Genomic DNA, 19,659 nt, shown 5'->3' with positions numbered 1-19,659 from the left:
ATAATGTTGTTATACTTAACATAAAAATGTCGTTTGCCTCCAAATACAATTTCCTTTCAAAGTTTGTACGTTTCATTCTAAATGAAGACAAGACAAAAATTAGTAATGACAAACTTTCTAGGATTTTTTTTTGGTATTTATATTCTTATAATATTGCGCTGTACACAGTTATATCAGTTGGTTAAAGCATTTTGAGTTTACACATTTATAGAAATATATTTGTGACTACTCTCAGTTAGGGTGTAAGTACTTGCTGTGTAGTTTGTTTTAATTAATTAAACCAATTAATTATTTGCACTTATAAAAGTTAAAAAATACAACTATAAATACGTGTATGAAATGTATACATTTAATACTGTAAAAATCTATAGAATTTGTTTTGTACACATACAAAAATATTGGTTAAAAACATCAAACACTTATATATCATATATACACGCAAAAGAAGAATGACTAATATAGGTCATATATGATATATCATGCATCTCAACTTACTAGCCAGTCCTGAAAAACAACTAACATACACTATGATTGGATTTATATTACAAAAAATACAAGTGTTTTGAAAAAAACATTTACAGTACATTCTTATAAATAATTTAATAAAAGCAGATCATAGTTCATACAATAGTGATCAGTAATCTTTTATAAATTTAAAACTGATAACTGTAGTTTATATAAAGTCCAAATAAAATACCAGACACTAACATCAGTTAAACATGGCTGGATTTCATTTTTTTAATAACAGAATAATAAGTATCTTACAATACAATATATAGCTCTTTTATCCATATATCAGAGTTTAATAAGTTTCTTCTCTTTCTTTTACGAATGTACATATATGTATTTTTTGTCATAAAACAACCTTTCCACATCCTTATATTTTTACATTCTATAGGCTTGTTTTAATGCTTTACTATTTTACATTATTACACTTAAGGTTGAAAAAAGTTCTGATAACTTAAGGAAAAAAATGAAAAAACAACATAAGTTTGTATTCTTTGTTTTGGTGAGGTTCTAAAGAAAACTTAAAGTAAACAAACATTAAAATTTAAAATACTGACAATTACTATATTCGTATAATGGAGCTGACAAAAAACAAACAAACCAGAAACGAATACAAGTGAAGTGGATACTTTCTGGTAAATTCAGATGTTATTTTTTCCTAGTTACATATATACATTTCTGTTGTAAAAAGAAACTGGCTTAAAAATAAAACAAACTTTAAGAAGATTCATGAGATCTTCAGAATAATCAAGAGATGAAAAATGCAGTGTTATCTAAAACTTACAAAGGAAGACACTCATCGCAAAAAGAAACAACAAACCGATATGTTGAACAAATTTCATAAACTGCACACACACACACACACACAAAAAAAGGTTGCTGGTTTAATAACTTGAGTGGACTGCAATTTCCTGTTGAATGAAAAACAGATGGCATTTCTGCTTCCACTTAAAAAAGAAACTAGATTAAAGATAAACCAAAATCTTAATAAAAATTTAATTGCACTGAATAAGAAACAAAATTACCAAATTACATGTACAAAAGTTAATAATTTCCTTGTTTCAGGTAGCATAATAAAAAAACATTATACATACCCTCTACTAATATATTTTACAATGAAATAAGACTGAATAGTCTACGTCTTATAGCAAAGCCACATCAAACTATCTGCTGTTTACTGAGGGTATTTAAAACCCTAATTTCAGTATTGTAAATCTGTAGACTTACTGCTGTCCCAGCAGGGAATCAAGCCTGAAGAGGTTTCTATGTAAATTATAATGTTCTTATCACTGAAAATGAATAAACATGACACACACACACACACATGTGAACTTCTTTAATAAATATATATTATCTGTAGTGAGTAAATTCTTTTCAGTGAGTATGATGTGAGGGAAGATTTGTTTTTACAAGTTCTCTCTTTCTTGAGTCATTTTTTTTTATCTTCCTCATCACATCACATTTTCAAACAAAAACACAATATAATTATTAAATAAATACTGCTCCTGGTGGTGGATGTGTACTTTGAATTTGTTGTTGAGGATGAGGTGTTGCTTGTTGTTGTTGTGATTTTGCAGAGGAAAGTGTTTGCAAATTTTTTGAATTCATTGGGCTAGAAACACTTTCTGACCAATCACTTTGAGCAGAATGGTGGGAAGAGCTTGACCAATGCCCAGGAGATTCAGGAGAAGGAGTTAAGTATGTCTCTGGGGTGTGCAAATATTGACGGTGAGTAGCCTCTGATCCACTACAGCTATGTTGGGAAGGAGGGGTTGGAAAATGAAATGGATGGTTAAAAGGCACTTGTTGCTGACCAGTTGCTGATCCATGTGGATTTATCTTTTGAGAATTTGAGTCTAGCATGACAGAGTAATCACAGGCATGTCTGGCACTTTGTTGAGGTTCAATATGTGCATTGTCTTGCTGGAAAGAAGATCTCATTGCAGCCATATGGGTGGGAGAGGTTGGAAGTGAGGGTCTTTGCTTTTCTGGAGAAGATGAAGAAAGTTGACAGGAGGTTGGCACCTGGATCAATGTTAGGTTATCTGGTACTGAACTCTGTTGACAGTGATGAGGTGTAATATTACATACTGTCTGCATATGAGGGAACATCCCCTTATTTACATATGCCAGAAGTCCATCCTTACTTCTTATATTTCCATAAGCCTCTGGATAAATACATTCATTATAATGAGGAGATTGTTTTATGGGCATTGTGCACGTTATACTACCTAATGATGTGAAAATTGGGTGAGTTGAGGCTAATTCATGTCCATTGTAAAAACTTTTATCAAAAGTAGAATGTTCACCATTTGTGGGATGCAAATCAAAGGAGTTAAATAAGGGTAAGTTATTCTGGCCTTCCAACCCATGCACAGTAGCTAGGATTTGATCTTTATGTTTTTTTATTGAAGCTTTTCTTCCAATTCCTTCCTTACTATTCTGAAAAGAGAGGTTTTGCTCTTTCTGTATAGACATTGGAACCATATTGTTAATTTTTGGCCTTCTTTTGGGCTTGGTAGATCTTTTGGAACCATTGACTATAAGTAGAGGAGACATTGATGGATGATTGGCACCCATGCTATTAGGCATTTGAGACATCTGGGGAATATATTCATCCAACATTCTCACAATATCATGATGCATACGCTCCAAAGCTACATCTCTTGGCAAACGATCCATTTCGTCAGTAATGTCTCGATTTCCAAGGTGTTCTAGTAGCATTCTAACACTTTGATAACTACCCTCTCTGGCAGCTAGGAAGAGAGGGGTCTCCCCCTTTCCATCTCGGACATCCTTATTTGCTCCACAAGACAACAAAGCTTGAACAGCATCTACATTATTAACTGCTGCTGCCCAGTGTAATGGTGTTTTTCCTAAAAAATCAAATGAGAAAAAAACTAAATTAGAGTTGACGGACTTAAGTACATGCAGTACCTAACTATATAAAAAAATGGATTTTTTTTTATCATGATACAAATTTTTTTAAACTTTCTCTAAAAAACAAATAAAACTCAAATTAGATATTTGGTAAGTAAATAAATATTTAATTCAAACTGTCTCTTAGAGTTAAAATAAAAACAAACTCAAAATTGATAAACTGGATTTTAAAGTAAACACCTAGACTCCAGAGAAGTGATTATACCTGAAGAGTTTTTTAGTAGGTTGGTTATCTGTTTTTGAGAGGTATCATGCGACCACTCTCATATGCTTACTCTTTCGTAAAGTCAGAAAAAAATTAATATACTTTTACACTTAATTGACCTTGTGACATTTAGTCTCTCAAGTAAGCTGAACATGAATAATTAAAATCTTGATTAATAAAATTCAAAACTAATGATAAAATTTAACTGGCTGAAAGTAATTAAAACCCAATCATGGCAGAATATTCATTGTTTAGAACTATATTAAAATTGCTGGTTTCTAGTATCACTGCTCCGAGTTGAGAAGTTGTATATATAGAAAGCCATATTTTCTATAATTAAAAAAACAAACTAGAAATAAATAACAAGACATTTAATTAAAAAAATAATTAAATGTCTTGTTATTTATTTCTTTTTTTTGTGAAAGGGGGGTTCCTTCTAACAATCTACTCTACTGTTGATTAGTATTAGCAACATATCTCACCAAGATCATCAGATGCATTAATATCAGCTTCTGCATTTATCAGGTCTTCAACTATTCCCTCAATAGCAAGTCTTGAAGCCAGGATCAATGGTGTTGTTCCATCATGCATTCTAGCATTTAAGTTTGTAGCTCTATTCCTTAACAAAATCTGAAAGCAAAATAAACTAATTAATACCAGTGAAAGCTGATGTTTCATGAAATGCAAATTTTAAAGATAAACAGAAAAATCAAATTCTTAGAAATAAAGCTATTCAAACACGTAGCTACAAAAATGTTCTCATGGTATCATAGCAACAGAAATTATTAAAGTAAAAAAAACAAAACAATTACTAATCATGTGATATTAAAAACAAAAATAACCTTAGCTCCTACCATATTATATATATATATATATATATATATATAACACAATGTTTTAATTGAAACAATCTGTTCCACTTTTTAGGATCTTATTTTACTTAGTTATATTTTGAAAGTTAGATTAAATAAACTAATGCATAATATTTTCAATGGTAAACATGTAATATAATAAGTGTTTACAGATTTTTCCAGTGATATTTTGATGTTTGTAATGTTAGATATCAACATAAAGCTTGGAAAGTTCCAGCATTATATACCATGTAAGCTAATTTTGGTATAAGTAGTACAAATAAGCCTATAGATCCTGAAACAAGCACTGAAATTGAGTAGAGGCTTCACTGAGAGCAGATAGCTATAAACTAAAGTGTTGAAATGCCTTAAGTTTAGTTACTAGAAACCATATTTGATCAGTTTTAAAGAGTATGGAAATTGATAACATAATATTTTTTGCTGTGTTTACATTTAATGTACATATATGTTAATGTATTGTTAAAATAATGCTACATTTTACATTACTAAAATGTAAATCCAAGTATTTTAAGTGTTATATCATCATTACCTGAAAGACTCCCTGAGCATCAGCTGAGATGGCAGCATGCAAAGGAGTTCGACCTGTATTGTCTTGTGAATTGGCATCAGCACCCGCATCAAGAAGTCGTTTAGCAGCATCAGCCCGAGCATATCTAGCAGCAAGATGGAGAGAGGTTTCTCCTAGATTTTACAAAGATGTTGAAAATAAATTAGGATTTGAATTCAATAACATATCATTAAAGGACTACAAGTAAGAACACGTTTTGTAAAAGAAGCTCCTTGTTACTGGAAACTAATCCCAGTTCTTTACAAGGTGAGCTTGAAAGTTAATTTTAGTCTTTCATCTTTGTACTCTGAGGGAACTCTTAAACATTACATTTTTTGCTTCTATATATTTATTTTTTATTTTTCATTTCAATTGCAATGAAGAACCTTCTAAAATAATACATTTTCTTGTACTATAAGATTTATGCTAATCTAGACATAAATTATAGACGATCTATTTAAATCATTATATGCAAGAATGTTAAGTCATCTTATCAGGATTCTTTGGTTTTAGCTTAAGATCTTATAATGCTAAACTTTAGGATTCAGTTTCTGAGATGGATAGAACAAAGATGGCTCATTGTGCACCTTTGCACTGAAACAAAAACATTTTATAAGGTCTTTCATTGTAAAAGTGGATTTCCTGACACAGAAACTGTTTAACATCCTTTATTAATAAATGGACACATATCACACTGAAAACTTCTAAAAGTATGATTCAGACAAAATATGTCAAAATTTCAAATATTTTATGTAAAACAAATTCTTGCAAAGTTTGCTCTATGATATCACAAAATATGATTTGATTTAATGAATTTTAATAGTATTGTTGTCTTATGTTTTTAGTCTAGACATTTTTTGAAATTTGTGTTGTGAGAAAGAATCTATCAGAGGAATGGAAAGATTGGTCTGCACTTCCACTGTTACAGTAGAATGTAGTGCAGTAGCATATATTCACAAGAAGAAGCCTTTGAATGGCCCAACTGATGACACTGGGAATATCTGAGAGAGTTGAGTTATATGGTCGTACCTTACAGTTCAGATAACCTGCCTTGAGAGTGGCAGTTGGACATGACAATTTAAATGTCAAGGTAAGAACAAGTATAAATGGGATACATATGTTATAAAGGTTTCTCAGTCAAGAAATCAATGATAAGAAAACAAGGTACAGAAACAGTTGGAGGTGAGGACTGGAGGGCAGTCTTCCAAACATGGTCACTTTCAATTTATCTGTTTTATTAATTATTATTTTATCTTTTTTCAAGGATCTAAATATCCACAATAAGTTTAGAATGATTCCATGCTCACTGATCCCACCCACCATGGTGTCTTACAAGAGGACAATGCAGCAATGCCAAGGTTTTATGAGTACTATACCCAAATGTTAGCATCAGGTCCATTGTCCACAACAACTGTTGAGAATACCCAATATTGGTAGTCTATTTACCCCAGTCCAACAGGACCAGTTGACTGACCCTGGGGGCCAGCAAAAGGTCACCTGTTTACAGGAATTCAAAGACAAAGTGAGGTATTGCAATGCCCTACACATTCCTCAACCAGGATCCTCTCTCTCTTCTCCTTCATGGTTTGCCATGCATGGCAAACACATGGGTGGATGTTCAGATAGGAGAGGAGGTAAACTGAAAATAAAAAAACCATCTCTGGGAGTTCCTCTCACCATGTATAAAAATCTACCTGGGGAAGATTTGTATTCTGTTCAGCTATGAAAAAGTTCAACATAACATGATGGGTGTGGTCTTGATGTTTGGAACTTACGGTTCTGCATAGTTTAAATAATATGAGCCATATATAAAGAGTAGTTTAGATTACAGTGCAAAAGCAAGTTTGTTAGTCAGTTAATAAGCAAACAGTGCTGTAAATATTAATTAAGTTTGCACATCACAGAAAAATAAAAAATTAACAAGTGAAGGGAATTTCTGTTAGATATAGTTTATTTATGATGGTAGAACTATTAGTGAATGTAGTTATACTAACAGCAAACATAAAGGTTCGAGAAATGAAACATTTTTGTTCATACTATGTGGACTGGATTTTTCCATTATTAGTTTTTACCAAATAATCAAAAAAAAATCCATCAAGCAATATAAAAAACATTACAACAATAGCTATATTTTAATTACTATAAAAATGAAACAAAATATTGTATTATTAACTACTAACTTTTTATCACAATAGGAAGTTTTCAAACAGCTGTTTGTGGGATAATAGTTCTATTTTTGTACAACATGCTTCCTTTTTACTTATTTATTTATGAAAAAAAAATCCATAATAGGTAACCTATCATATTTTAATTCAAAAACATTAGTCTGAGATTTAACTTTTATTAATCAATTTTTATTCATTCAGTTTGGGTGAAGAATTTAAATGACAAACCTGTTCTCTCAGTTATCATGTTGACCTTAGCTCCTTGATTAAGAAGGTCTTGTATCATGCTAACAGAACCGTAATCTTCCTCTACATCTTCACCCATGTCCAAACCTCCTCCTCGAAAGGATGCTAACATAAGGGGTGTGAGACCTTCTAAATAAAATAAAATATGGTTAGGGATTTAAAAAAAAAAGATCTTTCAAAAATAATTCAGAAAAAGTAAGACTATATGAGACAAGTACAATCTGAAATAAGGCAATATTTTAAAATCTACTAAACTAGTGAAATTCTGACTCAGTTTTATATATTTAAATGGCATGGCAGAATGTTTAATACTTTGGACTATTAGTTGAAATGTTGCATGTTTGAGGCTTGCATATGTAATACCAAGACACTACTGCAACTACTTCAGTCTACCCATCTGTAAAATGGGTACCACTTCATGGTTTTTGGTTAGCCCACAATGGGCCATCTTGAGTACCATGTCAACATTCTCATATGAAACTGAAACAAGCCCTGGCTCCTATATATCATCTAGGCATGGGATGGGTTGGACTTTAACATTTTTACATATTTCAAAATCCTATAAAGTAACAGATCATTTCAATGGATGTTATTGTTGTAGCATTTTTGAGAGATTACATATTTAGAAATATTTAGCTCTCATTCTGTAAAGCAATATTTGAAAAAAATTAATATAAAATAAATACCTGGCCCTCTAACATCAACATTTCCTGGATCTAATTCACTGTCTCCTTGTGGAGGAGTCAATGCAAGAATATCAGAATTATGAACATCTGCTGCATCAAGATGTTGCTGCGTCCAAGGTCGAGAATCATTTTCATCGTAATCGGTAGAGGTCATTACTGTGTGAGTATCTCCAAAACTGGGATCTGGAGAATGATCAGTTTTCATTCTCTTCATACAGGGATGATCTCCTATGTCTTCATCATTCCATCTTCCTATGTCAGAAGGAATGGCATTGTTATTGCTGGAATCCACATCAGTTCTGTGAGTAAAAGCATGCTTGTGCATATTCCTGCAGTTAAAAAAATAAGTCACAGTTTAAGTATAATGAACAAAGTTTGAATTTTAAAACTCACATTTCAAATGTGTTACTTTAAATAGGTTTTTCAAGTAAATTTACAAAAATGTTTAATTGCAATAAGCATTTTGTTTTAATTATTGAGAAACATACAGTACAGTTACTTTACTTGCTAATGGGAGAAAACATTCTTATTAATTTGATTTGCAACACGTATTAGTTTCTTCAACTATTTAAAGATTTACAAGATTTTATAAGTTACAAATTCTTTATATTATAACATTCTTAAGTGAATGAAATACCATCAATTATACCTCATCTCCTGTCCATCTGGTCTTCGACGTTGTGACTGCTGTCTTTGAAAACTATTACTGTTAAAGAAACCGTCAGGAAACCAGGTGATGCCCCTTACTCGTTTCCTCTGTGCTGTAACAAGTACTCCGAGCAGAAGTCCAAACAAGATTATCAAAATCACTCCAATAACAATGTAAACCATATTTGGATAGGTGACATCAGGAGTGTGAGTATCCTCAGGTTTACCTGAACCTTGAATCTTTTCAATTTGGAAAGCAGTATCAAGAGAGTGACGTGAATGAGATGCAGCAAGAAATCGTGCAGCCTGTGAAGTGAAGTATATTTCTTATGCATCTCGATAAATAAAAATCATCACATCTAAAATGTTATTTTATATACTTGGCTATAATTTTAACATATATTGGAAAAAACCAACTGGACCATAAATCTTGTAAACACTTCTTTATTCATAAGCTTACAAAAGCAACATAAATTAGCTCTGTACTTACTTCTGCTGCTGACTGGAAACATTCACTATACATGGATTTAAGACACTGTTGATTATCAATCTCCAAATGAACCTCAATTCTGTGAAAATATAAAACTAAAATTGAAACAAATTTAAAAGTTAAAAAGTAACTTATTACACTGAAGAGTGCCAATATGTAAAATCTGACTTTTAAATAACCATAACAGAACTTGAAGAAGCTAGAAGCATTACTGGTATTTCAAATAATACATCAGTATTTATTATGGTCTTGTTTCTTAAACACCATAAGTTATTTCTATCTATCAGTTCTTATGATACCTTCAACAAAATTGTAATCAATTTTAGAAAAACTTTAGATTTTCTTTCTTTATATAAAACAATTATCACACAGTAAAAACAAATTATTATACTGAAAACATCTGGCTACTAATGTGGGATGTCAACAAGGAAACTCACCCAAATTTTCCACTATGCCGGGAAAGTTCATCTGGATCCTCAGGCTCCCATGGATAAATCATCTGATCTCCTTTAATGTTTGTTTTAATTTTTACATTTGTTCGTAGAACATGTCCAATTTCCCTCAAAAGTGAGATGTTGGTAGCTTGAAAGTCCTGTCAACAATCAAACAATTTTGCTTACATCGAATAACAGCATCATAAAAACTACAGAATGTATTTTCTAGTAATATAGCATGTCACTTTTAAGCACTATATAAGAAAAAAAAAATTTCACCTTAATTACATATCAACCCAGTTTCATATCTTACATTTCTTGCATAAATAAATCTTGAATATATTACAGTAACAATTATAAAATATATGAAACATAAGAAAGGAAAAATATTTATTACACTGTTAAAGTTTGTCTGTTTTAGGCTCTGTGTCTGTTGCATGGATCAAACCTCAAGTTATAGTGTTATAAGCCTTCGTACTTAGTGATGGGTCATAAATATGTAATATACTTTTAAAAATCTCCCAAATAAGAAATTTTTGTGATATTTTTGTCCAATGCTTTCGATATTAACATCAATAACAGAATTAGTTCCTGGTTGACAATTCATGATAAATTCATATTATACATTTATTAATAACTTCAAGAAAATAATACATTCATAATATTTGAGATAAGCATATAATTTATACCTTTTGTGGTAATAAATCAACATAAAATTGTTTCTCCATCATCACATTTTCTAAAAAAATTACTTCCTTGATTTTTGGCTACAAAGAATTAATATCTTAACATAGAAAAAACAACAACAAAAAAACAAAACAATGGTAAACGTTATAAGGATAGTCACTAGTTTGTAGTTACTGAATAATTTCAAAAATTAATTAGATGTGAAAGAACTAAAGACATTTTGCACACTTAGAAATTACTTATGAAAATCATTAAGTTTTTTTAAATTAATATTCAATGAATTAAATTATATCAAATATTTGATTTGAAGTTTTGTTGAAATTGAAATGAAAGTAATAAATAATTGCTGGTTTTTATTGTTTAACCATTTATAAAATTGCCTGAAATTGACTTTACTTACTAATGAATCCATCAAAATAAACAGGACGAGTTCACCATCTGCTAACTGGGGATGATCATATTCACAATCCAAACCATCCCAATTACACTCCTCATTATTACATCCAGAATCACACCTTCCATTTGCATAATTCATTTGGCAGTAGCTATCATATAATTCACTGTAAAAGTTAAAAACAAAGTTCTTGAAAGCTTTTCTAGAATGAAGTATTTCTGATTTGATGCACACTCTAACAATAAGCATTCTAAACAGACTTATAAAACTAAATTAATGGAAATTAATTTCTACTAATGTAATAGAAAATTATACCTATCAGTTGTTTTTTTCATATAATGTCTTATCATAAAAATTTGAATTTCTCTTATAAACTCATATAAAGTATATAGCCATAGGTTTAAGTTTTTTTCAACAGGCACAATGACAAAATATTTTGAGTACCAATATTAAGATTTAAAATAAAAATTGAAGTTGACCTTACTATTTTCTGAATTCTATATAAATGAATGAAGCTATTACACACTTTACTTTATTTAAAAACATTTTTTTAATCTTTAATTTATGAAATGTTAAAATATTAAAGAAACTTTAAATATATCTTCAGTAATAGGGTTTTAAAACAGCTTTAATTTCAAAAAAGCATGAGAGAGTAAACCTTCTGATACATCATCTTTTAAACTGTACATTAATCTAGAGATGTTTATACAGAGTGAAGTTTCAAACAAGGGGAAAATGAAATTCTAATTCCAATAGTTAAACATTGTTCAAATTCTACGTACTTGCACGGTGAAAGGTACTGAGTGCAATCAAATCCATCAAAAAGACATTCAGTGTTGTTACATTCAGGATTGCATTCACGATTACGGAATACATCCCAACAGTTGATAGCTGCTGTACAATTCTCCCATGGATTGATACCTATGAATAAAACATTTTGTTTTTAGCTGTGTTTCATTTAAAATATTTTTACATGGATAGATTAGTTTCATTATAGCATAATACTATGTTTGTCAGCTTAGAGTCAACATTCGAACTACTTCATTGAGCCAGAATTGGTACAATTCAATACACTACACATTGGCCACCTTTCTAGCTAGTGATGTTTCAGTGCTAGTAGACTTAGATAAAGGCTAAAACATGATGAATATTCTAACAATTAGGTAAACATTTAATTCAACTCAACAAAACTTCAAAGCATTTATGGTGTGGATAGTTTTTGAGGCTCAGTGTACATAATTTTTGCAAGACAATTTGGATTACTTTAAATTCTGTGACTAAATAATGCCATATCTAACTTAAAAACAAATTTCAGTTCTACTGCCTTATTAGTTCTTTAGGATATCCAAACATATTCTGTGTTTAGTACTTTTTAGGTTACTTTATTATATACATGAAATTTCTATGAAGTTTAATTATAATATGCAATTAAAATTGTATTAATAATAATGCTTTTCTTTAATACGTACAATTTTAATAGTTAAATAATGTTATAATTGTCAATTATTTGTCAACTGTACTATTTATTCTTCTAATTAAATATTCATAAGAGGTGCCCAGTGATTTACTAAGAATGAATTTTATCTAATAACTGACATTCATAGATATATTAAAGTGGGTCTGTCTATTTTGAGCTTAAAGGATTCTGTTATATTTGTGTTACAAATACTGAAATAATAAGCATCCTTCTATTGTAAATGGTGTTTTTAAGATCATTAGATATTTTCTATCATTTTCAGATTTAGATAATTATAACAGTTGCTCTGTATAAACATAAATTGTATGCTGACAATGATTTATGTCTGGTTTTGGGGAGATATTCCGAGATAAATCATAGTTGTAACTCCTATTTTTGAAATCAAAAATAAACCATATATATCTGGAATTATAAAAAGAAAAAAACAATAACATATATGTAAATAAATTCAGCACTTTTCAGTTCTTAACTACTCTTGGCATATAATAATGAGAATAAGCAGTGAAAGTGTGTAATTTGAGTACGTAATGATACATATTCACAAAATATGAAATTAAAACAAAACATAACCATTTCTATCAGAGTTTAGTGTAGAAATAAAAATAATACAAGAAACTTAAAATAACCTATATACAAGACAATACAAATAGACTGAATGACATGTTGAACTGTTGCTAAAGGTTATCAAACTGATTATCAAAACTTTGAGAAGTTGCATCTATGTAAAATAGTGCAACTAATTACTTAAAATGTAGAAAGGTGTGATATGTCTTCATTGTTTCACCAGAAAATGTCAAATTTGGTTCTTGAGAAATAATAAATCTTTTCACCAGATTGTCTAATGTTTATTTCCAGTGATTTCCCAAATTCATTCACCCAAAACAGAATGTTATATATGTGTACAAAACACACTGTTATAGTGAAAAGACAGTATCCCTTGAAACTGTGAACAAACTATCAAGTAACATCCAACTCCATAGAGCTGTAGATTACGTAACTGAGTTAAAGATCAGTGGTATAATGGATTCCATGAAGAAAGTTATTCAAAACAAAGTTGGTGTAAGATCAGGAAAATAAAAGTTCTTTAACAGAATTGGGTATTGTCTGTATCTTCAGTGAGCATGTAAAATCTTAACATAATTGTTCAATGCATTGTATTAAAAATGATTTTTGCAAATCGACTAAAAATTAATACAGTCACAAAAACACAGACTGTTTTAGCTACAAGTCTTGTTTAAAGCCCAGCAGTGACATTATTGAAATATGTGGGACTGAAAAGTAAGCTACAAGTAATGATACTTGGGCAAAAATGAAGCTTTTCTTAGGGCATAAATTGTTAGTTAATTAACATAAATATGGTGTTAAAATTACATAATAAATTTAAAAACAGTGCAAAACAAGAACTTTGTATATGCTATTGTTGTAATCAACTTCATGATGAAACTTGAAGCTACATATTTCAAAGAACAAACAGAAGAATGTTACGGGTAAATAGGAATAAGCTGGCATGGAACAATGATAGAATATTATTCCTTAAATGAAGAGACGAGTGAAATTGGTTGCCACAATTGTTCACCTCATGATATCTTAATAGATAACAACTGACAAAATTCCACTGCAGTTTTTTTTTTTAATCTAACAAGATTTGTTCTGATGTATATCAAACATGAATTACATCACATTTAAGAAGGTTGAGTTAGAAAGTGATAATTTAAACTGTTACATATGCAAGAAGGTTTGTTTTTGTTGGCTTTTCTAAGAGAATAATTATTCAGTTTATCTATATTGACATTCAAGACGGGAGGAAGCTTATATGATGCCAGAAATATTTAAGGTAGCATTTGTGAGTAAAATATATCTTCAATTATCATGACAAAATTGTGTGTTTGAGTAGGGAGCATAGTAGTCATTTAAAAACTTCTTAGTAGCTGTTATGTGGGAACAACTGGTGATTGATTGTGCAGTCTGGTAAAACAGTCGAGTTTACCGAGAACCAAACCACTGAGAAGAAATGCAAATAGATTTTAAATAGGGCAAGTAATTATCAGAACTACTTAATGCTAAAATAGCAATGAAGCCTTGATTTGCTATACAGAAATTCAAATAAAGTTTCAATAACACAATGGCAAATGGATTTTGAACTACTTATAAAGTGAAAACAAGATATCCAATTTGAAAATTCAAGAAAATGAAAACTGATTTGATACTGTACCTGAAATACAATAACTAATCAATGGTTCTGAGAACCATTCTAATTACCAATTCTTCTTATATTTCATCCTTGATTTTTCTTTTTGCTAAAATATTTTGTAAATATTTGTATGCTTTGTCTGTTACTGTTCTTATTTAAACATTCCTGGTTATTGTTGTGAATTAAACACCAAAGGATAACAAACTATTAAAAACCAGTGCAAACAATAACAAAAAGTTATAAGGATCAAGCTAACCTTAGATGTTTTTTTTAACATTTTGTAAATTTTGGTATGGTTAAGTCAAAAGTGCAGTTAAAATACATTAAAAGTTAATAAAGCCTTACATGGCATTGTAGAAATTTATTAACTAGGTAACATTATCCAATAAATGCCTCTGCTTCTACTAAATACATTTGTCTTAGAACAAGCACACGAATGCATTTTAATAAATTCTGTTAATATGTCTACAAAAAATGTCATGCTTTTTTCTTATGAAAAGACTGACCAGCCAACACCTAAACTATGCCTACCATATATCAGGACCATTGGTTAAATGCACTTTAATCAATGGACAAAAACTGAAAAGCAGATCTGGATAATATCCAAAAATAGAAGTAAATGAATAAACTAAACTGGCTTTTGAATACAATTACCCAAAGAACAATCTCCTCCATCAAAATTGCAAGCCAAACTGTTACACTCTTCATCACAATGATAATCTCTAGCTTTAGTTTTGCACATTTGGAAAATACACTGTTTCTTCTCTTCCTCTAAAGACTTCTGTAGGTTCTCAACTGAAATAAATACTGCTCCAGTTCCTCCTCTGAAGACAGGATCAAAATTTTCACAACGAAGCCCTTTCCATCTTTGTGGACAGATGCATTCAAATTTACCTGATTAAAAAAAAAAAAAACTTCGTGTTTTAAGGTGTGAATACTTATCTTCATTGATAAATTTTACTAAAAGATGTACTAAAAGTATCATAAGTGTCTTCATGGATGTTTTAAGATCAGTTTGTTAGTTGTTTTTTTTAACTATCAGTCATATGTTTCACAGAAATGACTTATAAACAAATTGAAAATCATTTAGCACAAATATGTAATAAAAATGATCAATATTAACTAAAAAATTGTATTCTGTTACACAATAGAACACTTTCTGGTTAGATGCCTGTAATTTAAAAAAAGAAAAAGGTTATAAGTTCGCTCTGATACTAAGTTTCTAATACATTAAAATGTTATCAGAATCCCGAGTTTCTTATTGATTAAAATTTGTAGATACCTTTTAATTACAATTCCGAACAAAATAAAAAACTAGATATTCATAAGCTAACTTTTTCAAACTTGTGAAAATTATTTTTACATATCAACCAAAATGAAAAATGGATTAGTTAGTTTTTTTGTTTCAAAGCAAAGCCACATTGATATGTCCACCATGGAAAATCAAACCTTGAATTTTAGCAGTGCAAGTTTGTAGACTTACTTCTGTCACATTAGGGCATATATGGATTAGTATCTTCAAAAAAAAACTTTAAAGAGAGCAAGCTGTCAAATAGAAAAAGTGAGGAGAAATGTAACTTATTTATGATAAAGAGTTTTAAGTATTAACAATACCAAAGGAAACAGCAGTTTTACAGAGACTTGTGAGCATAATAAGTAGTTATTCATTTGATTCACTTTAATATGTCTTGAGATTTTTTTTCATGGTTTATTTATTTTTTTGTTCAATAACTTCAGTAGGCTTCTGTCCATGGTTTGAAATGTTTAGTTTTGTTAATTTTGTGATTAGCTTTAGAAACATTTAGTCACTAAACACTAAAGATACACAACAGAAAAGTACTTACCAATTCTATTAATGCAAGTCCCTTCATTCAGACATGGTGATGACATACACTCATCATAAATATCAATATCACAGTATTTGCCATTAGTCCCCTGAGGACAGATGCAAGTGTACCCAGTACGATGAGGTTCGCAATAGCCTCCATTTTTACAAGGGTTACTAATGCATGTAATGTCAGTGTTACTGCAGTTTTCTCCCCAAAATCCCTAAAAATAGAATATAAGCAACTACAGTTAGAGCAGATCAGAGCTGTTTGTGCATTGAGAGTTTTATCAGATATTTCCGAATTTTTACTGTCAGTTAAAAGTAAACAAAGTCTCACTTCTTAAGTCAGACCACATTTCTTGTCAGAACATTCTGTGATAGTCTGACATTTTCCTGTACCTACTATAATTTTTTGTTTATCTGGAAATATGATGACTGAAATTCACTCCCTGTTAGCTCCATCAATGCTTAACAAATTGATTTATGAGAAATTTTATTATTCAGTGGTATCCATAAACTTCAAACCATTATGTGTGTGCACGTGTTGTGTATCTTACATACTGTAACTATTCTACCATTTTACATAAGATTAGAGGGAAAAAGACTTATTTTAAAATTGAATTAAGATATAACTTTTTTTTCGTACTTTGCAGAAATAAGCAATATTTGTGCCTAATAGGGAAATTGCATATAACTTGCTTAATGATAAGATTAGTACAATGTTATAAGCTATATTTTCAATGTTATAATTTAGTTATTTGCTAGAGAAAGCTGCTAATCTCAAGATGGCTGGCATGGGTATTAGCACTTTAACTCCCTAGTTAACCTGAAGATGACCTAAGAAAGGTTGAAAAGCTGTTCTGTACTTTATTTTAATTAAAGTGCTAATATCCACATCAGCTGTTTCGAGAATACATTTTTACTTCAATTGGGTTTCTTGTCATCACCAAAGCTGCTAATCAGAATAATGATATTAGATCTAGACAGTTCCTAAATGCAGTCCTATAGAATACCTAGAAAATTCACAACCTAGAAATTTTTATAGGATTGGAGAAGTGGGAGTACATTATAAATATCAGTAATCAGTTTGTGAAGATCAATGATAATTTATTGGAATTTAAATGTTTCAGTTCTATTAGCAAGGAATTTCTGTTGAAAAATATACATATTTGTAAACTTAGGCCTATCACTTGTGTCAGTGTGAATATATCAAGCAAATTTTATAAAGAAAAAAAATTATTATCATGTTAAGTGGAAAAAACCAAAAAGCAACAGTTCTGCAATATCATAAGCAGAGTCTACCAGAAAGTATAAGTAAATTTAAACCTAATTTTTCCAATAACACTCATTCAGTTTTTAACTTCTAGAGTATTCACAAGTTTTCCATAGCATTATTCATAAAACTACTACAGTTATACAGTTATATTAAAGCAATAATATTAATAAAAATTAATACATGTAAGAAGAAAAAAATATTATGTTTCAAGCACAAACATTTAGCAACTTGCAACACTACTAATGTTATTTCATTTTTCTTAAACATATGTTTATACATAAGAGTTAAGACACTTACAATAGGGCAGACACAGTTAGGACCATTGTGACTGCTATTACAGATTCCACCATTTAAACATGGATTTGAAGCACAGAAGTCAACCCTGATCTCACAGTGTCGACCCATAAAGCCAGGTTTACATCCACATTGATAGTCATTTACTAACTGTACACAGTCCTGAGCCCCAGGGTTACTACACGGGTTGGAGAGGCATTCGTTTACATCACCTTCACATCTAAAATCATACATTAATGGTCAAGATCAGTTGCAAACTATTACGAGTCATACTGAATATATCTTAAATTGTAGTACGATGGCTAAAACATTTTGGCATTGCTAACATTACTTCTATTAAGACAAAGCCACATTGAGCTATCTACTTTGTTCAGCATGAAGAATCTGTAGATTTATTGTTGTGACAAAAAAGTGACAAACTTGTCTGGATGCTATTTCTCAAACTAATTATGAAAATATTTATTTGTAAACCAGTTGAGTAAAATAGTTAGTTTTTCATAAAGTGAAACACTGACCCCCAGGAGAAGACTAAAATACAAAAATAATAACATGAACCTATTCTACTTTATTTGGGGTAAATCGTAAGCTAAACATAACTGTGTAACATAATGAACAAATAGTATTTTTATGTAACTGATTAGTAAGAAATATATGCTAATTGGATTAATTATTTAAATCTGTTTAAATGTTTGAGAATTTTTCAAAGTAAAATATCACTATATATACAGAACTTCAAATTTCTGTCAAAATTTTTATTAACATACACGTATAAGAAAAAAAAGAAAGTGTTTTTTTACATTTTTATATTATTCTTACTTAATTATGTTTCTGAGAACACTAATAAATATAGCTTTTCTTCTCCATTCCACAAAACATTGAGCTTTGTGAACTGCATAAAAAATGATTAGAAGAATGACAAAGGTTGTTTGTTTAAGAACAAAGCCACACCTGTTGCATCTGCTGCAGGAAATTAAACCCTGAATTTTAGTGTTGTAAGTCCATAAACTTACTGCTGTCCTATAGGGGATAAATGAGGGAGGTAAAAAATTTAACTGACATATTTCACATTTATTAGATACACTGATAGAATAATAATAAAATGTTTTAATAATCAGTGTATCAAGGAAAGTAGTATGAATATAAATATAAGGTTTACCTTGGTCCCACAAATCCTGGTGGACACGCACATTCATAGCCTCCAACTTTATCAATACAAGAGCCTTCATGGTGACATGCTCCATCAAAACATTCATTCTCATTTATCTCACACAGGACACCTACAGTTCCACGAGGACAGGAGCAAGCAAATCTATTAACCAGATCATGGCATGTCCCTCCATTCTGACATGGTTCTGGGTGACAATCATCAATATTGACCTCACAGTTCAAGCCTGAAAAAAATATAAATACACTATATTTTTCCTTGGTTCATAGTTACATTTCCATTAGTGCCAACATATTGTTAGAAAAACAAAACAAACACTAGCAGAAAAGAACAAAGTAAACACATTATAGTGTTCTGATTATGTCAAACAACAATCACCTTCATATCCAGAAGGGCAGTCACATCTGTATCGTCCAATCATGTCATGACAAGTTGCACCATTTTGGCATGGTTGTGATGCACATTCATTGATTTCATGCTGACAGTAACTTCCTTCATAGCCCTTTAGGCAGTAGCATTGATGACTGTTTCCAATGTTTTCACATGTACCACCATTTTTGCACAATTCACTCACCTTAATGCCTAGAGAAGATACAAAATTAAGTTT

General features: G+C 30.4%; 1 protein-coding gene across 2 annotated transcripts in view; it reads right to left on the bottom strand.

Moving 5' to 3' along the window:
* Nucleotides 1-329: 329 nt before the first annotated feature.
* The window catches only part of LOC143245041 (uncharacterized), a 78,316-nt gene continuing 58,986 nt past the window's right edge, over nt 330-19,659 (bottom strand). For both annotated transcript variants that reach the window (XM_076490827.1, XM_076490828.1), the window contains 15 exons: nt 19,431-19,634; nt 19,044-19,278; nt 17,891-18,107; nt 16,334-16,538; nt 15,144-15,383; nt 11,604-11,742; nt 10,828-10,987; nt 9,744-9,898; nt 9,307-9,385; nt 8,818-9,122; nt 8,169-8,497; nt 7,465-7,611; nt 5,054-5,205; nt 4,135-4,282; nt 330-3,383 (listed from right to left, as the gene is read on the bottom strand). In XM_076490827.1, the coding sequence (XP_076346942.1) occupies nt 1,996-3,383; nt 4,135-4,282; nt 5,054-5,205; nt 7,465-7,611; nt 8,169-8,497; nt 8,818-9,122; nt 9,307-9,385; nt 9,744-9,898; nt 10,828-10,987; nt 11,604-11,742; nt 15,144-15,383; nt 16,334-16,538; nt 17,891-18,107; nt 19,044-19,278; nt 19,431-19,634 (4,103 nt within the window). In that variant the 3' untranslated portion in view covers nt 330-1,995. The remainder of the gene's footprint in view (nt 3,384-4,134; nt 4,283-5,053; nt 5,206-7,464; nt 7,612-8,168; nt 8,498-8,817; nt 9,123-9,306; nt 9,386-9,743; nt 9,899-10,827; nt 10,988-11,603; nt 11,743-15,143; nt 15,384-16,333; nt 16,539-17,890; nt 18,108-19,043; nt 19,279-19,430; nt 19,635-19,659) is intronic.

Source organism: Tachypleus tridentatus, chromosome 2, assembly GCF_004210375.1.
Source record: "Tachypleus tridentatus isolate NWPU-2018 chromosome 2, ASM421037v1, whole genome shotgun sequence".
In the NCBI taxonomy this organism is placed as follows: Eukaryota; Metazoa; Arthropoda; class Merostomata; order Xiphosura; family Limulidae; genus Tachypleus; species Tachypleus tridentatus.
Note: the sequence above shows the minus strand (reverse complement) of the source record. Positions and strands in the feature narration are given on the sequence as shown.